This window comes from Aphis gossypii, chromosome 2 (assembly GCF_020184175.1).
Source record: "Aphis gossypii isolate Hap1 chromosome 2, ASM2018417v2, whole genome shotgun sequence".
NCBI classification, from domain to species: Eukaryota; Metazoa; Arthropoda; class Insecta; order Hemiptera; family Aphididae; genus Aphis; species Aphis gossypii.
This window is the reverse complement of record NC_065531.1, coordinates 82,564,545-82,584,071: the sequence shown is the minus strand read 5'-3', so window position 1 is coordinate 82,584,071 and position 19,527 is coordinate 82,564,545. Positions and strand designations below refer to the sequence as shown.

General features: G+C 26.6%; 1 protein-coding gene across 3 annotated transcripts; it reads left to right on the top strand.

The window, feature by feature from the left end:
- Positions 1 to 19,415, top strand: LOC114119392 (putative transcription factor capicua). Of its 3 annotated transcripts, none has more exons than XM_050199496.1 (19): positions 1 to 644; positions 3,345 to 3,969; positions 7,081 to 7,486; positions 8,209 to 8,542; positions 8,626 to 8,759; positions 8,881 to 9,115; positions 10,532 to 10,820; positions 10,902 to 11,063; positions 11,127 to 11,337; positions 11,436 to 12,145; positions 12,212 to 12,396; positions 12,656 to 13,341; positions 13,405 to 13,498; positions 13,718 to 13,755; positions 14,002 to 14,135; positions 14,198 to 14,297; positions 15,428 to 15,996; positions 16,060 to 16,210; positions 16,804 to 19,415. In XM_050199496.1, the coding sequence occupies exons 2-19, from the start codon at positions 3,355 to 3,357 to the stop codon at positions 16,857 to 16,859; spliced, it is 5,109 nt and encodes a 1,702-aa protein (XP_050055453.1). In that variant the 5' UTR covers positions 1 to 644; positions 3,345 to 3,354; the 3' UTR covers positions 16,860 to 19,415. The 3 variants fall into 3 exon arrangements, with proteins under 3 accessions (XP_050055453.1, XP_050055455.1, XP_050055454.1); XM_050199498.1 differs by having other exon boundaries at positions 16,060 to 16,292; XM_050199497.1 differs by having other exon boundaries at positions 2 to 644; positions 8,626 to 8,750.
- Positions 19,416 to 19,527: the final 112 nt, after the last annotated feature.

The window sequence follows — 19,527 nt, the reverse complement described above, 5'->3', positions numbered from 1 at the left end:
CGTCTCGAGTTTAGTACCGCTGCCGTAGAGGCTTCACGTACGCGCATAGGTTTCCGTGCGCGTTTGACAGCGACACCACCGCCGCCGCCGCCGCCGCCGCAGACGTAGCGCGCGCGCGCCCGATTCGTTTTGTACCCTCCGAGAGCAGTTTTTTTTTCTTTCTCCCGTATTATCATCGGCGCTTCTCCCGTCCCGCGTCGCCGCCGCTGCCGAGAAGGATATTTTTGATTTTCGCGAGATCCGTCGTCGTATTTTCGGCGCGCGCGCGCGTAGTTATCCGTGTTCGACATAATAATACACATTATTATCGTTATTATGTCGTAAACAAACAATTGATATTATGTAAATCCGACGTCGTCGTCGTCGTTTTTTATATTAATTCGAAAATCGTATTTCGGTCTCTCGGCCGACAGTCGCGGCTATCAATAATTACGCGTAATCAACGCGATTGTTGTTGCCTGCCGCCCGCCGTACGTGCCAACCGTATCGCCACCGCTACACGGATCGTCGTCGTCGTCAATCGGTATGCCGTCGGTACGGGGTTGCTGCGACCGGACAGCGGCGGACCAACGTCTCGTCGTCATCGGCGACGGCTGCCCGCCCGACCGACAACGATCGTAGGTTCTTCGCGACGTCCACATCGGGTAATTGATTTATTAAATATTATTATGTATGCGCGCGATAACGATCGTCGCGGTGATTCTGCGACCCGAAGCGTTCGCCCTTCCACGAATCCTCCGGCGGGGTCCATCGCCGGTAACGTAACTCGTTGTTAATTGGGAAATTAATACTAATTAATAATCGTCCCGATTGTGCGCGTGTGTGTGTGTGTGTATGTGTCGCTCATACTATTCGATTCATTCATCCTTTGTTCCCGCAGGCCAATACACCAGCTATTCTAATCATCTGTTGCGCTAGTGCGCGGCGTTCAGTGATAACACATTTTTCACGACTCGTCGGGAGATAAACCGAGTCTAATATGGTTTACCATTCGTAAACTGTTGGAATGTTTGAAATTTAAACACGCGCACTCGTATTTTTGAGCACGTCTTCTTCGTCGTCGTCATGTGCGATTACCTGTTGTGTGAAATTTTTCTCAGGATTCAAAAACTACGCGATTGTCGCGATACCACTTGCCAGCATTTTCGTCAAAAATATATTGCCCCCTCCCCACCGTTATGACAGCGACTGGTGACCACATATTATTTTCCTGTTTGGTTGTTTCGAAAATATACCATCCATCACCATGCACAGTGCACACTGACCACCGTTCGTTTTCCCATACTTCATGTATAGTACTACTACTACATATTTATATATTTTTGTTTACTTTCGGTCGTACCGTTTATTCGTATCATGGCTTAAAGGCATCATTGATATACACATCAATTACGACTACTGCGGTACGATTGATCGTGACTGTTCTGTGGTTAGTTGTTATTAAATATCAGTCAAAATAGGTATTAATATTATACATTCAGGTATTGCAACCGTCTTATATAAATCCACCAATGTATGTTTTTTGACCCAAAATATTCTTTTTTTGCTAATGTTACATTCCATGTATTGCATTAAGTACTTCTCAGCATGACGGCTCATTTTTTCTCTCACCCACACGCAGCATAGCAATTTGTGTTACAACAGAACCAATTTTGTGTAGTTATAGGTAGCATTAGTATTATTATGAATTAATCTGTTATCAAACTTATCAAAAATATTATGTGATTTTTTTAAATTATAAAATTGTACATACTCGTAACTTGTCTAAAAAAAGCCAACATAAGATCATAGATAATGTTCCCAACTTCAAGAATAATTGGTTAACTAAATCTCAAATAACACAAGGCTAGTTCTGCAGTATGCAAATTTGTAATGCATGGATCAGAATGATAAAAATAGTGTGATGACGTTTGCTTAATACTTTTTAGTTATTTTATAGTCATATCATAAGCTAACTTGTTTGCGTTTATTGTGTATTATACCCATGTCTTGATTTTTTTTATTAAACAATAAAGTATACATCTTAAATCTTAAACATTAAAAAATTATCTTAGACTACAAATTTAGCTTTAAATTGTATCCTCATACAAATATATTACTATATTGTATAGTTTTTAACTTATACAATGTTAGTTGCAACTTTTGCAAGGTCAATTTATTTAGATTTATTTTTATAGTTTACCTGTTCACCTATCCAGTTAATAAAAACAAAACAAATAATTAATAAAATTATTCCATTGAGTTTGTTTTCTATGAATAATATGTAAATTAATTTAAAATTACCTATTGATTTTTAACTAGGTATGTTACCTACTTAGAGTACCTACACTGATTTTTTTTTTTACTGCTATATTAGTAAATTTTTGCTTTAAAACGTGGCATTACATTTATTACAATTCTTGTATTTATCATATAAATTAGCTTAACTGTTGAATGAATATAATTATTTTATTATGTGTTTCTTATAAGGTATAATTACCTATACTTTTAGTATCAACAAACCCCTACAGTTTATTTAACATTCATGTATGCAGCAAACAAAACATGTATCTTATGGATATTTGTCAGCATTATCAAATTGTATGACTATAGGTTACAATATATTTTATAAGTACTTTTATTATAATTAGTTTTCCTTTTAAAAATAAATAATTTACTTTAAAAAAATGAGCTTTTATATTAAATTTGATATTGATGTAGTTTATATAAATTGGATATTGTTATTAATTTACTTACTACATATTTTTTGTTCAAAAAAGGTTTTAAACGAATCAGTTTTCAGTATGTATAAAATATAATATGTAGGTACTTTTATTTATTTACCTTACTAGTTATTACTATTACTTATCAAATTATATTTTACTGAAAATATACCAAATACTTAGGTCGAAATTCAAATCTACCTTTTATCAAACTTTGTGCTATCTTCTCTATCTTATAAACTTTAATAATAGTACCTATTATACATATAATTCATTTTATACTTATACCTAACTATTTGGTTGAGTATTTGATTTATTTCAACGATTGAGAAATATAAAGGTATTCAATTTTAATTTGAAATAGCCATATAAGTACCATTAAAATATCTACAAAATAGGTATATTTTAGTACCAACTGATAAAATAAAAACGTTTAAAATTATAAAATTAAATAGATAGATCTAAAATATTTGATTATTATTCTAGTAGGTAAATCTATTTATATTAGTTTTGTTATAGGTACCTACACAAAAATATATTATGATTAATGATTATTAATGTTATTTATAAATTATTATAGAAAATATATCATTTATACTGACTACTACTTTTATATTATTTTTAATTTTTTTTTTTTTACAGATTTGGAGAGATGAAAAATTGCGGACAGACATACCCTAAAATAAACCCATTGATGAATCCGCACGACAACATGGACCTAGTCAACTGCCATTCCAATATCTCAGTCAATGTTAATAACAACAATAACCAAACTACAGTTAAAAAATTGCCAAAGAAACGAAAATTTGATTTATCTCAACTTGAAGAATGTGATCCTGTGTCTGATCCACTTTTACCTGTTCAAAAACAATGCAACACCAGTTGTGTAGCCAGTGTTGTCGTTGTACCACCTCAGTCTATGGCTGTTGATTATTCTAGACTTGATGGATTTGACCGACCTAACTATGCTGATGTGCCAGTAATTGTTGAAGATCATTCTGAACAAAATGAGGAGGCTACATATACAAATGGACATGATGAAACACCAAGACTTGGTGTTGACTTACAAGAATGGACTGATCATAGAGTATTGGCTAAAAAAGATGGCGTTTATTTGCCAGGTCTCATTAGACAAGCAACATCAAATGGTGATGTATGGATAGAATTTGACTATTCAGATGAAGGACAACGATATGTTTCATTTAAAGACGTTATAAATGCTAGCAAATATGATGTTATCAGTGATGCCAGTCCATCTTTAAGTCAAGTATGTTATGCATAAGTATATATATGTTTTAATTATAACTGGAGATTTAGATTTTAGAATCTATAATAATATAGATCTTATACTAATAGTCTGAAACCGAAAATACTGTGGCATTGTGAGAATTGTGTCAATGTGTACTCAGTAATATAGCCCATCTGGACGACAAATGTGCATGCTTACCATTACAAATATATATTAACACATAATCACAGAAAAATGCATATTATTGTACAACCTTTGCAATTAACTATAGTTACTTTATTATATGTATTGATCATATTGATCATAACCTATATTATAATACAAACTATTGCATGTTAGTGTAGTATTGTATTGTAGAAATGATTTACTTAACAAGTGCCCCCTATATTGAAATACAAATCGTACATTTGGTTCCTATCTATTAGTATAAGGTCTATGGTATATAACGACGTTAAAACAGTTTTAAGTTGGTTAGTAGCTACTAGGTACATAGATAATTGAGAATATAGATATTCATTTTTATAATTTTATGACTTATGTGCTTTATACAAAACAAAAATGTGTTAATTTTTGATTTTTCACATTTAAAAATTATAGGTATATGAAATAATACACGATTCATGTCCAAATTATATTGAATTGTAAAAAATAATGATATTTTACAAGATATATTAGTTTTGTTATCTAAAACCAGTTAGCTTAGGTTTATTTGTTCAATTTCTTACAATTTGAAACATAATAATATTATTTTAATCGTGACGAATAATGATGTATTAGAATATGTATGATTAAAAATGATTAATCATTTTTTGTATAAAATCAAGCAAAACAAAACAAATGATTTTTTGAAAATAACTTATTTTTAAATGTTATATTTAAATTTCATTCTACTGGAACTATTTATTTGAAAATTTAGATTCCATAACCGAAATGGTAAATAATGATGATGATATATTATGGCATGTATGATTAAAAATGATTATTCATTTTTGTATTAGCTCTAACTGAAAAAAAAAGATTCTTAAAAATAACTTATTTTTAAACATTATATAGTTCAAATTTCATTCTATTAGGATTATTTATTAGAAATTTAGATTTTAAAAAATATATGGTAAACTATGATGATGAAACATTATGGCATGTATGATTAAAAATGATTATTCATTTTTGTATTAGCTCTAACTGAAAAAAAAAGATTCTTAAAAATAACTTATTTTTAAACATTATATAGTTCAAATTTCATTCTATTAGGATTATTTATTAGAAATTTAGATTTTAAAAAGTATATGGTAAACAATGATGATGATATGTATATTATGGCATGTATGATTAAAAATGATTATTCATATTTGTATTAGCTCTAACTGAAAAAATTATAATTACATAAGTAATTTTAACATTTATTTAACTGACTATTATATTTTTACTTATTTGCAAATTGTTAGAGGGTGATAGTAAAATTAGTGAACATTTAAGTTTAAATATTATTTAAATTTCGCCCTACAATATTCATAAAACAGGAAATTAAAATTAAAAATGTTATTTAGAAAATAATTATGATGAAACATTATGGCATGTATGATTTAAAATGATTATTCATTTTGTATTAGCTCTAACTGAAAAAAAAAGATTCTTAAAAATAACTTATTTTTAAACATTATATAGTTCAAATTTCATTCTATTAGGATTATTTATTTGAAAATTTAGATTTTAAAAAATATATGGTAAACTATGATGATGAAACATTATGGCATGTATGATTTAAAATGATTATTCATTTTGTATTAGCTCTAACTGAAAATAAAGATTCTTGAAAATAACTTATTTTTAAATATTAGGTATACTTATTATTCAAATTTTTATTCCATTGGAATTGTTTATTTGAAAATTTAGATTTTAAAAAATATATGGTAAACAATGATGATGATATATTATGGCATGTATGATTAAAAATGATTATTCATTTTTGTATTAGCTCTAACTGAAAAAATTATAATTACCTAAGTAATTTTAACATTTATTTAACAGTCTATCATATTTTTACTTATTTCCAAATTTGCAAATTAATAGAAGGTGATTGTATAATTAGTGAACAATTTAAGTTTAAATATTATTCAAATTTCGCTCTACAATATTTATAATACAGAAAATAAAAATTAAAAATTCTATTTAGAAAATAATTATGATGATACATTATGGCATGTATGATTTAAAATGATTATTCATTTTGTATTAGCTCTAACTGAAAAAATTATTCTTGAAAATAACTTATTTTTAAATATTAGGTGTACCTATTATTCAAATTGTATTCTATTGGGATTATTTATTTGGAAATTTAGATTCCAAAATCTATATGGTAAACAATAATGATGATAAATTATGGCATGTATGATTAAAAATGATTATCCATTTTTGTATTAGCTCTAACTGAAAAAAAAATGATTCTTGGAAATTTTTTAATTTTAAACATTATATTATTTAAATTTAATTCTATTGTAATAATTTATTTGGAAATTTTGATTCCAAAACCTATATGGTAAACAATGATGATGATATATTAAGGCATGTATGATTAAAAATGATTATTCATTTTGTATTAGCTCTAACTGAAAAAAATTGCATTTACATAGTTAAATTTAACATTTTTTTTTTTTTTTTTTTGACGTCCAGCAATTTTACAATTTATAAATTGTTTTATTTATAATATTATTGCTGTTCTAAATGTTGCATATCCGATTAGCGTTATCAGATACTCACTGGACTTTGTAAGAACGGCCGCCCTTAGTGTTATTTAATTTAACGTTTTAACTATTTTTTTGAAAATTAAAAATTATCACAAATACTGGGTATTTTATAAATATTAAATATTAAAAATAAATAGGCTTATGTTTCTAATCTTATAACTATCTATCTATCCTTTATCTTAATTGTAGAATTGAATTTTGCTAGCAATATATTAAATTTAAAGCTAATGAACAAAGTTAATTTAAAAAATTACGTCAATATTAAAATTTTTAACAAAATTTGAATAAATACAAGACTAGTTTTTGTTTTCAGCTTAATACATTTTGAAAATATATTTATTTTTAATGTATATTGTATTTATATGGTTATAATTTTGTTTTATAGGTTAATATTGGTGCAAGGGTATGTGTTCGAATTGCTGGTTCTCAACCAGACGAAGGACATTTGGCTCCACGAGTATTTATTGAAGGTGTTGTACAAAAAATAATTACTAGCCCTGTAAGATTTGTTGTAAGTGTTGTATCTGGTAACAATGAAGAATATGTGGTGAAAAGAGCAGATCTTCGCTTACTGTTACCACCATGGTGGGATGAACTTGAACATGATGTACCCAATGGTCATATTCCATTAATACGAGAACCTACACCACCTATCACTAATGAGCCAGCCAATTATTATCAAACTTCAGTATCTTCTCCTTTACAACCTATAAATAATCGCCATTTTGATGATTTCTGTGAAAGTGATGATGATCTCCGGCGAGAAGACATATTATTTATGTCAGATGCTGGTAAGTTTAACATACAAAATTTAAATCTCGTAAAAATAAGACTTGTACATTTTAATACATCACATTTAATATTCTTTCTTCTTTATCGAGTACAATTAAAATATTGTCATTTTTATTCAGAGTTCTATTTGTATATTGTAAAAATTTACTTACACAATAAAATATCTTAGTTATTAGATTATACAAATGGATTGATCTTTATCTAAATAATATATTAAATATATTATTTTGATGTATATAATATATAAATCTTGTGGTCAGTATGATTTCTGAATAACATTTTTGATCATAGTTAATTTTTCAAATCAACTTTCAATAATTCATATCCTTTATATGCATTTTATAATAATTAACTAAGTGCTACTTAAATACTTATTAAATTATTTTCAATCCGTTATCTTTTGATTTTACTTCCATAATGAACCCTTTACTTTCTTTATTATTTTCAGTTATAAATAAAATTAACATTTCATATTTTCTTATTTTAACTATATAGCTAACCACAATAATTATCTTGATACTTCATTCTATTATGAAGATTATATAACATTAATTACTTGATCCTTTTCTTTTAGTAATCGAAGAAATTTAACTGTTTAGTTTTAGGATAGCTCTTATAATAATAATAGAACAAATATAGTTAAAATAATTATATATCTTTAAAATAAAATATCTGTTTCCAATTATATCTTTCAAATTTTGATTTTTGTTTTTGTTTTTAGATGCTGGTAAATTATCAGGAAGTAGTAAAAGGAGTAGTATGCAAAGCAGAGGTAGTACATGTAGTATATTAGATCATGGAGGTAGCACCACACCTAGATCTACTCCAGTTACCCCAAGATCTCAGATCACATCCCCTCATAAGTATAAGAAAGGAGATATTGTAACAACACCAAGTGGAATAAGAAAAAAGTTTAATGGAAAACAATGGCGACGATTATGTTCAAAAGAAGGTTGCTCAAAAGAGTCCCAAAGAAGAGGATACTGTTCTCGACACTTAAGTTTAAAAGGCAGTAGTTTAAGATCTTGTGCTTCAAGTAGTACGAGTTTTACACGGTATTTGATTATATAATTAATAATTAATGTATATATATATTTATTTAGTTAGCTAAATATTTTTAATTTGTAAACCATTTTAGAGGAAATCGAAGTACCATAGATGGAGATGAGACTTCACGGGAATCTCAAACTTCTCCTAGTTTTTCTGAACGACGATTGGCTGGCCGCTTTGACCCAGATGAAACGGAAGCTGCCAACATGCTTGGTATACAACGTAATAATTAATCTAGCGTTTTCGAATTGTTTTATTTCAAAATAGATAATTTTTTAAGAATATTTTTTAACCATTGTTCAAATAAAATATAATTTATTAATTTAAATGCTTATTTTTACAGTTTCATTAGGAAGTTCAAGATCTGGAACGCCATTATATTCTTCCCCTTGTCCATTAGGTGGTAATAATAACACACAATCACCACTTACAGTTGGATCCCGTCAAAATATGTTCCTACCCATTATTTTGCCAGCAAATCAAAATTATCCTTCCACAACACCTACTGGACTAGCTACTCCACCTGCCATAAACAATAATTCTACTAACCAATTTAGGCAGCAACAACAACTCGTAAAGTATGAAAATTAATATATATATTTTATTTACATATTACTTTTAATATTATTTTGAGATAAAATCAATTTTTTATTTTTACAAATCTATTCTTAAAATAATTTATTGAAGTAAAATTCAACTATTTAAGTAGGTTATCTATGTCATAATTTGGGCAATTAAAAATCTTACATATATTTTTGTCAGATTTCTTTAAAGTATTTCTTTATTATTTAATTTAAAAAATTTAAAATCTTCATTAATTATAATTTTACAACAAAACAGTGTTTTGATTTTCTTTTATATTATATTTAATTTATAATTTCAGTGTTATGAACACTTTTTTTTATAATAAATAAATATGCGTATATGAGCTATGTTATGTATAAAAATGACGCCAGTTTGATTGTTTACTTACCTGGTGCTCTTTTGGTACTCTATTAAAGTGACTTAGCTATAGAGTTCAATATTTTAAGACTTTTTTTAAAAGTCACCAAAAGACTCAACATATTTTACAAATAATATTATTATTCTAATTCCAAATACATTTTTAGATGAATTAAAAATAAGAATTGCGGTTTAAATAAAATATGACCATTTTTCTTTTTTTTTGTGAGATTTTTATACTTGGGTATTTATTATAAAAACTTAGAGACTTATAATTTTAATACTAGATAATTCTTATTATGCTCATTGAGTTCAAAATTTTTTATAAATTAATATTTTAAATCATAAATTTAAAATTTTAAAAATGCTTCAACTGAGAAAATCAAGCTCTTTTGGTATATTTATGATTATTTCTTTACTGTATTGTTTTATATTTTTTACATTGATTTTAGAGTTTATTTGTCAATAAACTTAATCTTTATAAAAAAAATAGTAGGACACCAAAATAATCTATTTTTATGTTTCATGTATTTACTAAAATTATCCATAACCTAAGACTAATTATTATGTATTTATACAACAAAAATGTATAGTAAAAATCTCAAAATAATATATATTATCCTAATGTATTATTTAAAATTTAATTAAGTCTTATGAAATAATAATTAAATAACTATACTTTTAAAATTAATAAATATCAGTAGCTAAATAAAAAAATAAATTATTAATTATCTTGATTTCAATTTATAACAATATGTATTTTTAAATTTTAAAGCAAGAATGGAAGAATTGTAAAATATGTAAAATGAAATGTAGCTCATTTTTACAAAAACTTTTTGAAATTAATTAAATAATTGTCAAAATTTATCTATCATGTCCCAGTGAAAATATGTATTTACATATAAATCTAGCCCTAATTATTATTGATTATTAATTTCAATATCAAGACTAGTGTTTAGAATGTACTCAGAATACTCAAGATTTTGTAATCAATAATTTGTTCTTAAATAATTTATTGTAAACTGTTAGTAATAAATAAATATTATTTTCAGGCCAGAATTGTTGAGACCAAAAACACAACATGGCTTACATGAGTCAATGCCAACTTCAAGTCAAACTAGTGTTATCAGAATTTCACCTCATACCATACAACCTAAATCGAGTATTGTGAATTCTCAATCACAAATATGTTGGAGAGGAATCTTATCTTCACCTCAACAACAAACTAAACACACAAATCAACCTGCAACTCAGTGGCAAGTAGAAAGACATCCAAGTGTTGTAGTTTCATCTCAACAACATGGTCATATATTAGAAAAAGCATTAACCACCGTTGAAATGGTTAGTGCAATAAATATTAAGTATTTACAATAATTAATAAATAAAAAATCAATCAATTTATTCTTAATATTTAATGAATAGAATACAGCTAGTGATGCATACGGTCGAATTTGTGAAAACAATGAAGTTTATAATAGAGACAATAATAATATTGTTTTTCAAGAATCTGTGATAAAGAAAGAACCTGCTGTCAATAATGTTTCGTTTACACAACATTTATTACATACTACTGGATATCATCAAGTAAGAAAAGTAGTTTTTTATTTTATTATTTAAATAAATATTTACTTATTTTTTAAAATTTAGCAAAGAGTTCAAAACATTCCAAACGTAATCACAACACCTTCTGTAGTAACAAAACATAATTACACCACTCTTCAGAATGAATATCAGGATTATCAAAATAAAAACTCAGTACTTCAACAAGTAATTGTTCATCCTACTGAATTATTACCTGTATTACCCATTGTGGATGAAAGAAAAGAAGATCCACCTGAACCTAACCCCACATTGACAAGTAATTATATTTTTATAGTTAAAATTTATATATATAATAGTATGTTTGTATTAATATTATTCATAAATAATACATTTATTCTATTATTTTTATTTTAGACAATGAAAATGGAAATTTAACTGTTTATTCTTGGGATACATTATTGCCAATACTAAATTCAGAAGAAGTAGTCCAACCGAATATTACTTCAATACCAAAATCTCTATCTCCCCCCTTATCAGCTCCACCTATTTTAACTCCACCACCAGCTGAGTCTCCTGATGTTGACGATGATGATGTGTTTGAGCAAGAACCTTGTGACACTGATGATCAAAATCCTAATACTGCAGCTGGCAAACGTAGAACCCAATCTCTTAGTGCTTTACAAAACACTAAAGAACCACAAAGTCCACTAACAAAAGCTAAAGATCGTATACGACGACCTATGAATGCATTTATGATATTTAGTAAAAGACATAGAGCTTTGGTTCATCAACGACACCCAAATCAAGATAATAGAACAGTATCAAAGATTCTTGGAGAATGGTGGTATGCATTAGATCCAGATCAAAAACAAAAGTATCATGAATTAGCTTCTGAAGTTAAAGAAGCACATTTTAAAGCACATCCAGAGTGGAAGTGGTGTAGCAAAGATAGAAGAAAGTCAAGTGGTAGCGGTCGATCTAAGTTAGGATCTACTGATGAACATACTCCATTAGATCATGATCCTATGGTTGAAGTAACTATAGAAATGGCTGATGAACAAAAAGTTCAAGAAAAAAAAGACGCTGATGTTGAAATGAAAAATGATTCAGAAGATGAACAAATGGTTTGTGTGTCTTTTTTTTAAAAACATTTTACATTATTTAAAATATATTTTTTATATATTCTATAGGTTGTTGTTGAAAGTTCTGAAATTGATTTAAAATGTAAAGAAAAAGTAACAGATTCTGATACTGAATCTCAAAGTGATGCTGAACCATTACATGACAATAAAACATTTCCTCAACAACGGTTTAGTCCTGTTAAATCAACTAGTTCAAGTGAAGTGACTTGTCGACCAAAACCTATAAAAGCTAGGTAAATAGACACTTATATAATTTAATTTAAAAAATGTGTAATATGTTATACAATAACAAAATAGTAATTTTTTAAAATTTCTACTGATCTACACATTTATTTATCTTTAATGTATCTACTTATAAATTATTTTAAAATAATTCTTCATGTATTTTAAATTAAAATATAATTTAGGTTTAAGGTTTTTTAGTATAAATATTTGTATGTATTATTAAACAATGCAATTATAAACCATGTTGAATAAATATTTATTTTTTAGATTGGTATCTACAGGATCATCAGATTCAAAGTATCAACCAAAAACAGTTAATTCAAGAGAACCAACTACTCCAATTGTGTATCCATATCATTCCCCTATTAATCCTGTAGGAGTTTCTCCTTTTCAACCTACTGGTGGTGCATTCAAGTTAATGCCAGCTTCACCAAAAATCAAAAATCCTTCTGATCAATTTCCTCAACAAACAACTGAATCTACTGCATGGACATCGTCTGGATCCGAAACTTGGAATCAAACAAAATTGATAAATACGAATGCTTGGGCAGCATCAACTGCTGAATGGAACAATAATAAACCAACTACTACAACAACTGTTAACTCAAAAATTGTTGTAACACCCTTATCACAACAGAATATATTTCATTATACATCTTCACCAAACAAAGAAACTGAACAAAAACCTACATGTTCTGTTAGACAAGTAATAGGCGGTCGACCTGTATTGATACAAACTGCTGCTAAACAGTCATCAGGGTTTCAACAACAATCAGTAACATTGGCATTTTTGAATTCTGGTGACTCATCTACTTCTTTAGTTACTAATTTATTAGTAGCCAAAGGTAATGATAATGGGAATCCATCAACAAGAAATAATGAAACAACCACTGTACAATATTTGATACCCAGTCGATTACCAAACATATATTTGCCACAACAAACATTTACAAGTAAAATATATATTTATAATATAACAGTTAATTTATTTATTTAAAATAAATTATTATCTACAGATACATCATTGAATCAACCACAGCCTGTGAAAACAACACAAGCTTCTACTGTTATTGTCAGTACTCAAAATAATCCATTAGTCATTAATACAAAGTAAGTACCTAAATAAAAATTAAATTCAATATATTATCTTATATAAATAAATTTATACATTTTTTTATAATTTAATGATATGCTCAAAAATGGTAATTTATGGTACATAGTGTCAAATTAATTTGCTACCCCTGTTATAATCCAATTTCTTAAAGTGCCAGTAATTAATTAATATTTTTTTCTCATTAATGCGTTATAATATTTTGTTTGTTATTTTAGTGAAACTGGGACTACCATAAAGAATACCAATACCACAGGTAATTAATAAATTACCAATTTTTGTTGTGTTGCAATCAGTGATCCTCACTAGGACCTTAGAAAGGGTCAAATGTAATTTTTGAAAATTACTTACGAATCACATATATTATTATTAATGATAGTAATTAAAAATATAAAAATGTACAACTGTTCATTATTACTAACCTACGTAAAGGGGATCACTGATTAAATGATTTGTATAAATTATTATATTATATTAAATGTAAATTAATAAATTAATATAGAAAAACGAGATCCAGATATTGTAATAAGAGCTGATAATGATGAAAATCTAATGTCTTTTGAGAAGTCACAGTATGCAGATTCTAAAGAAAATAGTTCACCAATAATATTTGATTTTAAAGATGACAATTCTAAGGTCTGTTAATATTGTTTTAAATATTTGGTAACTGTATAATATTAATGATGATTGTATTTTAGGAGGAAACATCAAAAAATGAAATAGAAGAAAAACCATTTGTTCTTGCTCCCACTCCAGCACAATTAGGCAAAGCTCCTTTACAAAGAAGACAATCTATGGGTTAGTAATATAATTAAACATAAAAGTGTAATCTAGTAGAATTTTGATTGTCCAGATGAATTTTGACTCAGTTACCCCTATGTAAATTTGAATTAATTATGTGTAATATAGGATGTAATATAACAGGGGTCTCCAACCTTTTTTTACGGTGGGCTAAATTTAACCGGGCCGTAGGTTGGAGACCTCTGTAACATAAGGTATTCAAATTAGGTCAAAATAATCTAACTTACTAATAATTATTATTTGTTTATTAATGTCAATGGCAATTTTAAAGTATATAACAAACTATAATACACAAAATAATTAATGTAATTAATATTTAATATTGAATTATATTAGAAGGCTCCTTATTAATGGAACTTATCATATTATATAAATTAAGGATAGTTTTACCCATAAGATGTGAAATGGAAAGAAATATAGAAAAGATTATGGCTTTGATTATTATAGGAAGAGGTATAAAAGTGTATGTTTGATAAAATATTGGGTACATCCAGGAGCCGTTTAGAGTGGAAGAAATTAATTATTTTTCAGTTATTATTTTATTAGAGTAAAAATTAGTATATTAATTTTGATTGTATTCTGTTTTCATTTATAAAAGATTCAAGATTTCATAATAATAAAAAGAGGAAGGGATCTCAAAAATAAAATTCTTGTATATAAATTTGTTTTATGTTCCTGGAATTTACATATTTTACTAAGATATTTAATATTTTAATGTTAACTTACAATATTAATTTGTAATCATTAATTGATTCATATACCTATCTAATGCTGTTTAAGCATTTATTATGATGTGTTATATCTATTTAGTTGTTTATAACTGCTATTCCAATGGTTTGGTAAAAACATAATAATTTAATCAACAATATTCTAATTAAAATAAACTATATTTTGAAATATAAAACTAAATACATTGTTTAAGTTTTGAGAAATACATCAGTACTGAGTTAATAAATGCATTCAACTTTATGAAACATAATGTTTCATAATATATATATTATGTGATTAGAAAATAGATTTATATGCAATTAAAGTACATAAATATGAAACTATAATTTATAAAATATGTGTTGAATTTAAGAATATCAAAGTATGTCCAAAATCTAATATTTATCATATATTTTCAGTATCTTCAAGTCAAGATTCGTTGCCAAATTCATTACCTGATAAAGATTCTGATTTGGTAGAAGATGCAACTGATGAAATTCCAGTGTCACCATCAGCTAAGCGAAGCTTTTTCAAAAAAAATATTGAAGACGGTATGGACCGTGTTTTAGAACAAGTTAACTTTGAAATGAAGTTTTCCTCGTTACCACAATTCAAACCAGATGAATGTAATTCACCAAGTGCAATATCAGTACCGTCCAGTCCCCATGTATTCAATGCTCAAACATTCCGCAAAAAGCAATTACCTGATTGTGACACTCAGGCGGAAACTCCTAAATCATCTGGGAAACTTGTTGGAAATACATTCTTTGGTCCAGATTTTAATCCAGAAGCATATAGAGGAGTATTAGAACAAGAAGATACAGTGGCAGCTTCACCCAGGACACCTAAAACACCTAGTGGGCGAAATGATAGTTCTGCTGCAGAAAAGGGACACCGAAAAATGTTGGAGCAAAGAAGACAATTAGTTATGACTCTATTTCAAGAACAAGGCATGTTTCCTTCTACTCAATCAACTTCAGTATTTCAGGTAAATAATTAATTATAATTTTTGTATAATAATTAAATGAATGATCTATTTTTTTTATTTCAGGCTAACCACTCAGATATTTTCCCTAATAAATCATCGTTGCAACTCAAAATACGAGAGGTGCGTCAAAAGCTTATGGCACACAATACATTGACTCCAAGTAGTGCAAGTGCTTTAAATAGCCCTAGTGAATCTTCTACGACCAATACTCCAAGTAAGAATTTACGTTTCCACAAGGAGCTCTTGTACTAGACTGAATTTCAACAAAAATATCTAGAACAGTAACTACTAATGAGGTGATTATATATACAAAAAAAGGGCATGGTCTAACATCTTAAATGATATATTTCTCAAGTATTATACTATTATATTTCTGAAATTAAATACCTTGCTGGATTAACGCCGCCTGTAATTTTAGCTATTAATTCATACATTTGGAAATTGAAATCTTTGGAACACAGTGTTACTCAAAATTATAAATATTAATATTCATTCATCATCAATATTTATTTTGCTTTTAAATGCAATCTATTGATATTAAGTAAGATTAATATTTAGAAAAAATTATTGTTTTACATTTTTAGTTATAATTTATGAACATAATATATATAAATATAAATGATTATGATAGAAACAAATAATTATTTTATTAATATAATATTGAAGAGTTAACTCACCATAATTGGTGGTTACATAGATCCAAACAATAGATGACTTATAAGTTTGCCGTTACTCCAGAAAGATCCATTATTATCCAAAAAATAAATACATATATTTTAAGGTTGTTTGTATTGTTTATAATTTTAGATTCTTCGACATTGCCACCTTCTCAACAGACTCATAGTGTTATGACATCCAGCTAACAACATTAAATCATAATTCTTTAAACCTCAAAGATATATTCTGTTACAAGTAATATTAAGTAACTGGATCATGACTAATATTATAATAGATATTACTATATCTATAAATCACCATCATTTATAGATTATTTTTATAACCAAAATTTTTATTTTTACTTCATTTTGTACAATAATGTTATTGTTTTAAGAAGTTGAATAAAAAATGAATGAACATGTTTAAAGGTTTTTTTACCAATACATAGACTGAGGTTAAGGACACTAATTTATAAATGTTAATAAATAGCACTTGCTTGACACTTGTTATAGCACTGACATTTAATAATTCTTACCTCAACTGTTTTATTATTATTATAGTTGTGTAACATAACATGTATATTAATTAATTATAATAATAATATCGATCTCTAAACTCAATAGACAAATCCACCACCTTAAAAGTCTTTCAACTTATTGTAATTGCTTTTAATGTAGTTCACAGCTGTTGTTTTCATTATAATATATAATTATTATGTATATTATTTTTTACTTAGTGTATACTTAAATTGCTTAATTATTAATTATATTTGTGCCATAGATATGTGTGGTTATTCATTTTTAATTAATTATTCAGGACACTTCAATTCCATTTAATCGTATGCATATTTTAAGTACAATTAACAGATATATGTTTAAGTTTGAAATTTTATTTTTACTCATTACATTTTATTATAAAATGTTCAATGGTAACATTTTGTGTAAGTTATTTTTAATGTTTATAATGACTTATAACTTATAATTACAACCATTCAATACAAATTATATATTCAAAAGTTGTACTATATTTACTTAAAAATTGTTTAATTTGTTTTCAATGTGTTGTGAAAATTGAAACTTTAAATTTAACATCTTATATTTATATAAACAACTTTTATAATTCTGTAATTAATCAATGAAGTTTTAAATTCATTGTTGTTCTGTGTTTGTGTTCATAAATTTAAATATTATATTCTGTATCTCTTGGATGCAAGATATATACAATTTATTTAATGATAACGAAAAAAAACTCAAAAATTGTTTGGCTAAAAAAGAAAATTATATTTTTATAGACAAAATTTGATCAAATAAGCAGTTACTTTATTTAAAAAATATAAGTGCCATTATTAAAAAAAAAACTTGAAATATAATCAATTTGTTTTAAATGCGGGTCTGCTCAACAAAATATGCATTTGTTTTTAATTTTCACTAATTTTGTGCATTAGTACAATAAATTAAGCCAATTTTTATTTTTATTTTTAAGTACAAAAACAGTTTTATTAGTTGTTTAGAAAAGAAAATTGTATTGTATACTTATATACTGTGTTAAATTATTTATAAATTATTTTAAGTTGTAAGTATAAATAGTCTATGTTGCAGGTTAGTCCATTTAATGTTTAATATCTCATTAACAAAAAATTACTGATAAATTAATTACACACTTAAATATGTATATTGTGTCATACGATTGACAAGTTGAAATAAAATTAATCCAGTCAATTTAGTGTTCCACTATGTATTCAAACATTATATATTGTTTTATTATATTGACGAGTGTAAATACGAATTTGATGTAATTGTTAACAATTTGTATAACTCTATAATCATATTGTTTATTAATGTATCTGTTTATAAATATTAATTATGCTAAAAATTCTGGACGGCACAGAGGTATAAAATTCTTTATTCAAAATTCACATATTTATTCCTTATTAATCTAATATTTTTCATTTTAAATTGCATTATTAGTTAAACATTGCACCAACCGTCCTCAGAATTTTTCAGTTTTGATTAAAATATATGTGTTTACCTTTATTGCTTGTCATGTTTAATGCTTTCATCAAAATCTAAATTAAAATATAGAAATTTGTGTATATTTTAGTTCATAGAACAGTGGGTAAACATTTTTAATTAAGGGGACCACCTGTTGTATGTGACAATTGAAATTACCTAATGTATTGTGAAATTGTGTTGTTAAATATTAACCCATGCTATATGATTAGAACTAAATCAACTTTTTGTTAAATCTTTTATTTATTTTAACGTTATATATTATTATATCGATGTCTGATTTTTTTATTATTATTATTATTATTATTATTTGTCTTCATATAATGAAATTGACTGTTTCTATTATTATTAGTTCTTTTTTACGTTACTAGTTATTATTTTTAATTACAATATTAATATTATATATTTTTAAACAAAACAAATATTACTATAAGTTGTTGTTAGTCGAAAAAATTTTATAGTTTTAATTTATCGATTATTATATTGATATAATTATGAAATTACTAATTAAAAGTAATATTATTATTATATAATGTTGTGTGTAATTTATACAACTCAATTTATAAGAAAGTCTGTTTTTTACCTCACTAGCGGCAAAAATTGTTGTTGATAGACAACAAAATTTCAGTTGTACCGCTAACATATTTTGTTTACTAAGTACCTTAGGACGGAGGGTGAGGGCTTGATATGATTTTGTGGTATTCTATTACAAATCCTTATTTTACATCAATAAAAATAATTTTTATAACTGTGTGTCTGTGTATATAAGTCTAGTAAATGTATTTTATCTATTGTATTCTTAAAGTATTATTCAGTTAATATTGAGCGTTTACTCGTATCATTTTACAGTAGAAAACAATCAAAG

Excerpts from the sequence above, each read along its gene's own strand:
- LOC114119392 (XM_050199496.1), top strand. The coding sequence starts at position 3,355 with ATGAAAAATTGCGGACAGACATACCCTAAAATAAACCCATTGATGAAT. Across the intron at positions 9,116-10,531 it reads CAGCAACAACAACTCGTAAA|GCCAGAATTGTTGAGACCAA; the intron begins GTATGAAAATTA and ends TATTATTTTCAG. Across the intron at positions 10,821-10,901 it reads CATTAACCACCGTTGAAATG|AATACAGCTAGTGATGCATA; the intron begins GTTAGTGCAATA and ends TTTAATGAATAG.